Source organism: Chaetodon trifascialis, chromosome 7 (genome assembly GCF_039877785.1).
Source record: "Chaetodon trifascialis isolate fChaTrf1 chromosome 7, fChaTrf1.hap1, whole genome shotgun sequence".
NCBI classification, from domain to species: domain Eukaryota; kingdom Metazoa; phylum Chordata; class Actinopteri; order Chaetodontiformes; family Chaetodontidae; genus Chaetodon; species Chaetodon trifascialis.
The window spans coordinates 22,910,077-22,920,813 of record NC_092062.1 but is presented as its reverse complement, the minus strand read 5'-3'; the positions used below and the strand labels follow the sequence as shown (position 1 = coordinate 22,920,813).

Sequence of the window (10,737 nt, the reverse complement as noted above, 5' to 3'; positions counted from 1 at the left end):
AATGTGCGTCCGACAGCAAGGCGATAGATAAGATGAAAAAAGTATTTCTTTATAAAATGATAAGCAAGATGTCAGGTTGTGAAATTAAGTTCAAGAAATATATGTGAACAACAATTTAGGTGAAAATGTTTAGTCAGGCTCTGATAATAGCAATAATGACATCAAACTGAGGCACCATTCGTTAAAGCAGCACAAAGTGATTAAAACAAAACATGGAAAATGAAATTGATAAGAGACAGAAAGATATACTACATTGCCAAAGTATTCAGTCACCCATCCAATTGATTCGATTCCAGCGTGGTACTGTGATAAGATAAGATAAGATAAGATAAGATAAGATAAGATAAGATAAGATAAGATAAGATAAGATAAGATAAGATAAGATAAGATAAGATAAGATATTCCTTTATTAGTCCCACAGTGGGGAAATTTCCAGAATTACAGCAGCTAAGTGGATAGCAAAAAATAGAAGGCATCAGTAAAAAGACATTAAAGAGCAAACAGGAATATAAACAATATAAACAAGGAATATAGAAAAATAGATCGGATGCAACCTGTGCAACAAGTCCAGTCATGAAATTTCCTCGCTCCTAAATATTCCACAATCAACTGTCAGTGGTATTATGAGGCGTTCTCTGGAGTGATGAATCGCGCTTCACCATCTGACATCTGATGGACGAGTCTGGGTTTGGCAGTTGCCAGGAGAATGGTACTTGTCTGACTGCGTTATGCCAAGTGTAAAGTTTGGTGGAGGGGGGATTATGGTGTGCCGTTGTTTTTCAGGAGCTGGGCTTGGCCCCTTAGTTCCAGTGAAAGGAACTCTGAATGCTTCAGGATACCAAGAGATTTTGGACAGTTCCATGATCCCAACTTTGTAGGAATAGTTTGGGGATGGCTCCTTCCTGTTCCAACATGATTGTGCACCAGTGCACAAAGCAAAGTCCATAAAGACATGGACAAGAGAGTTTGGTGTGGATGAAATTGACTGGCCTGCGAGTCCTGACCTCAACCCGATAGAACACCTTTGGGATGAATTAGAGCGGAGACTAAGAGCCAGGCCTTCTCGTCCAACATCAGTGTGTGACCTCATAAATGCCCTTCTGGAAGAATTGACAAAAAATCCCATAAACACACTCCTAAACCTTGTGGAAAGCCTTCCCAGAAGAAATGAAGCTGTTCTAGCTGCAACAGGTGGACCGACGTCATATTAAACCCTATGGATTAAGAATGGGATGTCACTTAAGTTCATATGCGAGTCAAGGCGGGTGAGCCAATACTTTTGGCAATATAGTGCAAGATAATATAAAATAATTATCAGGTAAAATATGAGAAATTGATGGTAAAAACAGAAAATGAAGTCTTAAGATTTTGCACATTTAGAGCCCCTCAGACTTCAGGTAGGCTGTTTCAGAGTTATTAACAAGGTCTTTTAGTTCTGACCCAAGGCACAATGAAGATCCTCTAGGCAGAGGATCTGAGGGGCCTAGCAGCTCAAACTGCATGTCTTGACCATGTCAGACAGATAAGACAGGGCAGTGCCATTCAATGATTTAAAAACCAATGAAGAAAATCTGAAATGAATTCTATGACAGACAGGCAATCAGTACAAAGATTTGAGGATTGGAGTAATGTAGGCTCTCTGTCTGGTTTTTGGTGTTCAGTTGGATCTCAGTTTTCTCTTGATTTAGCTGTTAGAAGTTCTGAATCATGCACAGATTTATGTGGAGAGGTGCATGCAATCAAGGTGTTGATAGAACAGCAATCATTTGAGCTTACTGAGATGTTATCATTTGCATAATTATTGAAATTGATGCTGTGGTTGGTGAGTGTTGACATATACAGACTGAAAAGACATGGGCCTAAGACAGAGCCCTGTGGGACACCCCGCATCAGGCCTATTTTATTGGACGAGTGGTCCTCCATGACCACATAAAATTGTTGACCAACTTTAAGTAAGACCTGAACCACTTAAGAACTATACCAGAGAGACCGACCCAGTGTTGGGGTCAATCAACCAGAATATTATTATTTACAGCATTGAACACAGCACAGACAGTCTTTTCTCATCAGTGTTAACCTTGAGGTCATTTATAAGTTTGACTCATTTCAAATGGACTTTTGAAGCCAGTAACATGACTGCACTCAGAGACTTAGTACAGGGACCACAATCACACTTTGTTGCTTCCAACAGGTCTGTATTGTAAATATCAAAGAGCAGATGCTGGGAAATACACCTGCTAGGCAATTGGATGTGATGGACGTTGGCAGAAGATACTTACTATCAACCTGTCACTCTCAACCCCACCCCTGTCACAGCCCCCTGTCTACCAGAGACTCACAACGAGCCACGCAAAAAGAAGTAGTGCCAAAGAAGCTTGGCCGGACAAGAAACCCACCCCTCTACTACTCATCTAATCAGTATCTCAGAGCCATTGACTCTCAGGTTACCAGTAGATTCATCAGGGACTGTGACCTGACAGAGGTGGAATCATTTACATCTCATTTTTTTTTATTTGTTGTGTTATTCATCATCATCGCAAAAAGGCACCACACAATTTCCCTGTTCCAAAGGACTTGGCTCTGAGCATTTGAGCCTCAGAGTGACAGGCTACATGGAGATATCGATATCCATTTTTGATGTGTTTGATTTAAAGTTTATTTTTCCTATTAAACACATTTCAACATTTTTTTCACTCCTGTAGTAATTTGATAATGCTGTTATTAACAAATGGCAAAACAAGTACTTTTATATATGGTATTTTACTGTAAGAAATCAGGAAAGTCAGAATCCAGACATGAAGCCAGTTTCTAATAAAACACAGGGCTGCTTTTTATTTTGAAAACCTGTTGATGTGTGTATTTGCCCTACAGGCCACTAGGTGGTGACTTGTGCATAAAAGTCAGAGTTTTCATTGAGGTTTGACTGCAGATTTCCAGCTATCACTGTTTATGGCCTGTTGCAGAAAACTTAAACTGGTCCAAAATCTGTATGTGGCATCCCATGAAAGTGGTGCTGTCAGCTTGGAGTTTGATCATTTGGATTCGTCTGCAGATAAAAGCCATTTGCACTGTCCAAATATTATGTTGCTCAAATTTGACCTTTGGCCTTTTCAGGTATATTGACTTTTGAATTTTGTTGGCCATGTTAGTTTTCTATGTTTGCAATTACTGGACTGTTTTGCTAGCAACAGAATATAGTGGAATAGGAATGGCAACACAGTAACAAATACCAACTTTGCTGTAAAATAAAACAGTAAAGTCATCAAGGTTTGGATTTAGTATGTTTTAATGGTCATGTAGTGTGAAGTTCATACACTACACTGTTCATATTTTGTTTGCCCTGAACTGATGTGAGACATAAGAACTTTGTCTTTGTACAGAAAAATGGAATTAGCTGTCAAACGTGATGAACAGGTGAAACATTTTAACTGGTGAATCAATAGTCTGGGTTTGAGATCAATGGCAGACAAGGCGTTTAACATTTAATAAGCGCGATGGTGACTTTTGTCCTTGTGGCAGTGTGGATTTTGTAATCATACAGGCATGTCTCATTAAAATCTCTCCCAGTGTGAGAAAATGAGAAAGACACTACGTTTTTCAGCAAATAATCAGTAGCTGAAAATAGTTGCTTAAGAAAAAACTGCACAGATCATCATTTGATCATTGTGATTCAATGTCAGTGTATATGCAGAATTAAAGCAGAATTAAAGGTCCTGTGTGTAGATTTAGTGGCATCCAGCAGCAATATTACAGGCTGCAACAAACACAAAAGCTTCAGGTTGTTATATACGCTACATGCATGCTAAATCCTACTCACTGAACCATTAAAGCTTAAAATATTAGAAATGAAGACACCTCAGATCTTCAGATTTCCCTTAATTGAATAATGTGTCCCCCAGGTTGACTGCATTTCCTGCAGGGATTTCTCTTTATGCTTGTGGATCAACAGATTTGATCTTGATGTGGATGCCATTGATTGAGCGAAGCACCAGCCTAGCAGTTATCTTGGGCTTCTGAGTGGTGTCTTCTATCAGCTCGTATTTCTTCAGTGTCAGGGCTGTCGCCACTTTCAGCTCATTCATGGCAAAGTTCTGACCAATGCAGTTTCTGAGGGAGGAAAACATGAAAAAATGCTTTTAAGCAAAACAGGACAGTAACATGTTATCAGTAACAGAAGTCTCATTTGTCAATGTGGACTGACGTTATATTGGAACAGATATGGCAAGAGCTCAGCAGTAAATGTCAATATGATGAAGCAAATGATTAACGAGTTATAACCTTCACCAAATAAGTTCTGGCTATTTCTACTATTAAACTAAATCAGGAGAGGGGAATGACTTTAGTCCATCTCATTAAGTTTTGTCAGAAGTACATGCATAAACAAGCAGATTTTGATGTACAGAACATCCCTGGGCTAAGTATGAACCATGCATGACAATGGATAAAATGTCTGGTTCTATTTGTAGACTCGAGTCTGTAATTACTTTCATTGACTTCATTGAATAATCCACATTACTACCAATTACACATTACCAATTACCCTCTCATTGAAATCAGGCATGTTCCTGACAAGTTTTCTCTCCATGGAAAGCATGGCCAATGTTGCAGTTGCTAGCCATGTTGATCTTGCAGTCTCCTGAGTCCCAACGCGTGTGCGTGCTTTGTGTATTGTCCGAGCACGCATGAAATCACGTTGGGGCAAACCCTCCCAGAGCCCATAGAAAGGAAATGTAGGGTCCAAAATTTGAAAAAAAAAAAAAAAAAAAAAAAAAAAAATCTGAACATGTAAATCTATGAGAGCGCCTGGGGTGATTTTCAATCTGACTGAAATCGCCCCGAGGGGGCAGGGCTTCTGGTTGTAAAGTGATATTCAGGCTGCTGAATGTCACAGCAAAATTCAGGCTGCTGATTGGACAATAATATTAAGACTTAGACTGGCAAAATAAACTCTTTTCTATCTCTTTTTTTCATGTAGCTTAATGGGGGCGGTGCACTATCGCCCACCATGGGCCAGCTGCCCCTGCTCTAAACCCTAATAAAGCAGTTATTGGGTTGGTGTAAATGCAGCTGGTGCTCGGTTAAACATCGGCATATTACAGACTTTTGTAAGAAATATGAAAAGACATCGAGAAGCTGTCAGGTAAGAACCTCCCTCCCCAGTGCTATCAGGTGGAGACAAACCTTGGCCCAGCAGAGAAAGGCACAAATGCATGAGGTGACCTCTTGGAAGCATTCTCTGGTAGGAAACGCAATGGGTCAAAGACCTGTGTTGAAACAAGATGGAAAGAACAAATGCTGGTGTGGTGTTTATCATCTGGGTGCTGGCCAGCTAACCACTCCAGGTTGAATCATAAATTAATCAATTATGTAGCAATTTCATGACTCAGTCACCTTTTACACACATTTCACTTGTATGTAAAGTGTTCTGGGCCAGCACAGCAGAGAGGGATCATACGTTGATATACTTTATACTCATATTATATATACTTTTATATACTCTTATCACTGATTATATGAATAATGTGCACCATGTTGTGAGTTGGCAAAAGTGAGCTTTCATTTCTCAGAGATTTGCTCAGAACTGGACTTACATCAGGGTTTTCCCAGACAGTTGCATTCCTGTGAATCCCATACACATCTGTTCCGATGAGACTACCTACAAAAAAGAAGAAAACAGTGTGTTTTAGTTTGGGATTGCTCAGAGACAGGACACATACAAGGTGTATGGATACAAACTGAATATATTTTAGTGTGAGACACATAAAGCTGCCACCACCACTTAAAGCATGAATGAGCAACAAGTCAGTGGTTCAGACATTGACCTGTTGGCCAATGTTTCACTATGTGATCAAACAGTCAAACTCACATAACTTTAGGAAAATGTGTATGAAAGTTGCTTACAGGGAAAACCATGAGGGGAAAAATGTAGGTTATATATGTACCTATATATAGGCCAAAGGTTCAGTGTGAAAAACAATGTCAGACAAAGTCAATACAAGTTAATAATTGATCTTGGACCAGTGAGCTAAACATTATTACACTATGCAACAGAACGCTGTCTTATGTACATGAACTGCCTGAAAACACTGACAACAAACCTGCTGGCAGAGTCCTTCCGTCAAAAAAAGTAATAGGTTTGGTGATGTTTCTGGACATTCCTGGTACAGGAGGGTAAAGACGGAGGGATTCTTTTATGCACATTGTAGTGTATGGAAGTTTACTGAGGTCCTCCCTTAAAATAACACAGATATACATTGTTAGTTGTCCATATTCTTAAACAATACAATGATGGCCAAAATCGCACCGAAACCAGCTGTTGTGACACAGACCAACTAGCGCAGACTTGCATTGCAAATGGCAATACTTTCAACTCATGAGCCTACCACTCCACGGTGTCCTTGCCCTCCAGGACTTGCATGATCTCATCCCTGCAAATCTTCTGGTGTTCTGGATTGCAGGCCAAACAGTAGAGGGTGAAAGAGAGGCCACTGGCGGTGGTGTCATGGCCCTCAAACATGAAGGTGTCCACTTCTGCTCGTAGATCTTCATCTGACAGACCCTGCTGGTTCTCATCCTGAAGGAAGAATTACAGACAAAAACATCAAAATAAATGAGAATTAAACAACTATATGTTAAGTGCCACAACTACAACGACTAGGGATAGTCACTATTTATTTGTAACACAGATAACAGAAACATGAAACATGCTCCTTCAACAGGTCAAAAGACAGGAGAACTGGGCCTTTTCAAACAAAGAGCAAACAGGGAAAAACTGGAAACCAGGCCCTCGACAAGCCAAAACCACTGCGTGTGTTTTGACAGAGGACATTTTTTAACATAACACAGAGTTACAGAGGTGTTATTGGGTATCTTATTGTGTCTCACTGAGAATATTTACTGAGCAGTAGTTGATGGAAATTAGTCATTTTCAAAAATGGTCCTGGGTTGGACATATGCCTGTGATCAGCTTGTTGAACAGGGTGGAATGACTTTATGTTGTGGTGTGAAAGGTTATTTCTTGAGCTAATTTCTGCCCTGCTACACTGACTTTGTTTAATCAACATTTGATAAAACTATCTTATCTTTTTTTATCTGGTGAGAAAACACTGGACAGGCTTGTATGCTAGAAAAACAGTTGAGGTGAGTCAGGTGTCAGTGTATTGTTTTCAACATGAATTTTCTGAAAGTCAGTAGATTGGAGCAGATATCACTGAACATACTTTTGCAAAGAGAAGGATGTCCAGAAAGTCCAAGTTTCTCTTGGCTTGTATGCGATCCAGCTCCTTCTCTTCCTTTAGAGCTTCTTTCCTCTTTCTGATGACTTCCTCTTCAAAAGATAATGGATGAGAATTTGCAAATTGATAAAATCCAGTATGATTGCCATTTGCCAACTGTTTCAGATTGTTGTTAATTAAATTATGTGTTCAGGTCTTACCTGTATGACTGTGAGCGATCCTGCATGCTTTTCTGTATCTGAAGCCATGTGGGCTGAGATAGAAAATGAAGTCGTTGTGGTATGGAAATGTCCTGAACCGCAGGTTAATCAGATCACTGAGCTCATACACTGCTTTGATGTATGCATTTGTTCCACTGAAATAAGAATGTCGGCAAACTTTAAGAGACACATTTCCTCCACTCATGATTTAGACAGCTGAAGCAGTAAAGAACATACAGAACTGAAATGGCAGGAAAAGGTCTGCATGGACTCACCCCTCGGTCTGACAGTTGCTGTTGTAGCTGAAGCCACATTTCAAAATGCTGTCCAGTGTCATCAGGCTGACATGCTCAAACAATTCAAAGGATTTGTCGGTATCTGCATAATGTTCCCATTTATCCTGGAAACAGAGAGAGAACAGATGTGACATCTCTGCAGGAGACGGAAAAAACTCCAACGCACTCACCAACTCTGACACAAAATGTCATGGAGACAGTCTAAGCCGATATTCTTTCACATTACTTCACCATTATGGTCTTTCTGTACTTGGTATGAATTGTCATTCACATACCAGCATAGTTTTAGCAGAATCTGACATCAGTTTTGTGTATGGTTTCAAAACTTCATAATGGAAACCTGGGGTCAAGAGCCTTCTGTGACGAAACCACTTCTGGCCCTTCGACACCAGTAAGCCATCCCCTGTAGACAGAAATGGACAGTTTGTGTGTGAGTAAAGCAGCTAAACAAACAACTCTGAAATATGTCAAAATATGCTGCAGGAGACAGACAAGGCAGTCTTACCAATCCAGGACTCAATAAACCTATATGACAGATTATCTTTTGGCTCTGTTAGGGAGCAAACAAATGAAAAATTTGTGACATTGACCTTTAACTGCAATAGTGTAGTCAATGTCCCAGTAAAACCATCAGAAAGATTGCTAAATAAGTAGGCAGTAAATGTTTTTATCCCCAGGGGATAAATTGTTATGTCATAGCAACAGTACACCCATGAACCACAGGGTACAAGGAATAGGACATAAAACAAATATCAAATATCAAAAACACACAAGTGCTAACATAGGTGTTAAAAGTAAAAGTAAAAAAGTATGTCCTTTAAACACAAGAGGATATAAAAAGCTCTGAATTGACTGCAATGTTATAACACACACCTGCCGTTGCCAGTATGGTTTTCACATAATCTGGATGGTGAATGTTGAGGAAAGGAGCAAAGGGACCAAACCATAGTGGGTAAGCATAAGGGTACTGCTCTCCCCATTTCACCAACAGGTCCATGTCCGTCCCATCTTGTTTAAACTGAAAGTAAAAATAAAAACACAGGAAGTTTGACAAAAACCTTTCAATCATGTGGCCTGCATGCTTTGCAACTCCTTTCACTCTGAATGACTCAATGGGCATGACTGTGCCTTTGCTTGAACTGTGATGTTTGCCAACTGCCTTCCTCTAATGAGCAGTAATCAAAAAGTATTTAGACCCTCTTGAGTAAAAGTAGTACAATCCAAGTATGCTCAGTTACAACTTTAATTATTGCATGATTCAAAATATTACCTGAGCAAAGGTTAGTATTATGTGCATTATCACAAGTAAAAGAACTAATTATACAGAGACTCTTCAAAAAGGAGGACAGCAGCTCAATACACGTTCTAATCTGGCAACACAAAATTTATAAAATATACACTAAGTATGCTAGTATAAATGGAAATACATATTATATAATATACTGTAAACTACAGGCACCTCAAAATTGTACTACAATAGCTCGTGACATTGTACCACTGCTAATGTGCTGACACATTTTATCCTAACATCTGATAAAATGCATCGTGCAGGCTAACTAACGAAAAGTTGCTGCTGTATTACTGAGCCACTGAATTACCTCCTGAACATGTCCAAAAAGCCAGTGGGTGGGTGGTCCTGGGAAAACTTCCAAGTTTCGAAACGCGGCCCTTCTTTTGCCGAGCAAGACAGTTAACTTATAGACGACAGCAGCGAGACAAAGCAGCGCAAACAAGTGATGCACACGAGGCCAGCCCGATTGCAGTTTCACGAAATCCTCAGTTAAACCCATTGCGGCGGTGTTTGGTTCTCACTGGAAGAAAAACTCTGCAGACGGATGGCTGATGACGACCAGTGAAGGTCATGTTAACCTCTCAGCTAGGTGTGTATTACGTAAGGTGGAGGTGGGCGGAGAATCTGCTCTGTCCTGTCAATCAAATGACAACGCGTCCGGCAACAAGGCGGTAGATAAGATGAAAGAAGTATTTCTTTATTTAATGACAACCAAGATGCCAGGATGTGAAATTAAGATGAAGAAATCCGTGTGAACAACAATTTAGTTGATTTTTTTTTTGTCAGGCTATGATAATAGGCTATTATCATGTCCCGGGCCCAGGGAGAGGCCCCCCTCCCTGTCCCGGGCCCAGGGAGAGGGGGGCCCACAACTGGGCCCTCATTAAATTGTGGAATTAAAAAAATGTCAAAATAGTCCTATTTCTGGAAAACTATTATTTCAATCACATTACAGTTTTTTATTTGTATTCTCCTAGTTGTCCTTGAGAAATAGTGATCATGAACCCTCCCACCCCAAACACAAAAATGGTTTGGCCTAGATCAAACTTTGATGTTATTAATTTGAAGTTGAGAAGGCGCGCCTGTCTACGATCAAAATGTCTGGTAAGCACAAGTCCGGTGCCCAGAAAGGGAAAGAAAAGAGAATAAGAGAAGAGGACAACAAAGGGTTGAGAAATGTTCTAAATAAATATTTTAAAAAATGTCCCGACAGTGAAGCTGGGACGAGTGGAATAGAGCAAGGTAAGTAGTGCAGCCAACCTTGTAACGCAGCCTAACTGACTAGCTCTAATGTTAGAAGAGAGAGAGGGGCTGTGTCACTCTGGACCGAGTCCGGAGCAGCAGAGTGAGGCTACCGGAGGAAGAGCAGATGAGAAGAGAAGAGAGGAGAGGAAGAGCAGATGAGAAGAGAGGAGAGGAGAGGAGAGGAGAGGAAGAGCAGATGAGAAGAGAAGAGAGGAGAGGAAGAGCAGAAGAGAAGAGAAGACAGCAGAGGTGAGGAGATGAAGACAGGAGAGGAAGAGCAGGTGAGAAGAGAGGAAGAGAGAGAGGTGAGAAGGAGCAGAGGTGAGGAGAGGAAGACAGGAGAAGAGAGGAACTAATGTCAGTTATGAGATGTTCATTTGGTTTTGAAGTTACAGAACTGACAATTCTAGCATGACGTTGAACTGAAAAAGTTTTCATTTAAAGTTTGATATACATGCATATTTACTGTA

At 40.3% G+C, this 10,737-nt stretch overlaps 1 protein-coding gene across 1 annotated transcript; it reads right to left on the bottom strand.

Moving 5' to 3' along the window:
• Positions 1–3,271: 3,271 nt before the first annotated feature.
• On the bottom strand, positions 3,272–9,620 carry LOC139333597 (cytochrome P450 4B1-like). Its single transcript, XM_070966128.1, has 12 exons — positions 9,330–9,620; positions 8,605–8,749; positions 8,237–8,281; positions 8,007–8,134; positions 7,711–7,835; positions 7,436–7,590; positions 7,221–7,327; positions 6,384–6,574; positions 6,099–6,232; positions 5,592–5,656; positions 5,182–5,264; positions 3,272–4,107 (listed from the first exon to the last, which is right to left on the bottom strand). Exons 1-12 carry the CDS (start codon positions 9,519–9,521, stop codon positions 3,930–3,932), a joined length of 1,548 nt encoding a protein of 515 aa, XP_070822229.1. The 5' UTR covers positions 9,522–9,620; the 3' UTR covers positions 3,272–3,929.
• Positions 9,621–10,737: the final 1,117 nt, after the last annotated feature.

Bases quoted from the DNA above. Each gene is read 5' to 3' on its own strand.
- LOC139333597 (XM_070966128.1), bottom strand. From the start codon at position 9,521: ATGGGTTTAACTGAGGATTTCGTGAAACTGCAATCGGGCTGGCCTCGT. The intron at 7,836-8,006 runs GTATGTGAATGA...CTCTGTTTCCAG, and splicing joins ATTCTGCTAAAACTATGCTG to GATAAATGGGAACATTATGC. The intron at 5,657-6,098 runs GTTTGTTGTCAG...TCTTTTTTGTAG, and splicing joins CGGAAGGACTCTGCCAGCAG to GTAGTCTCATCGGAACAGAT.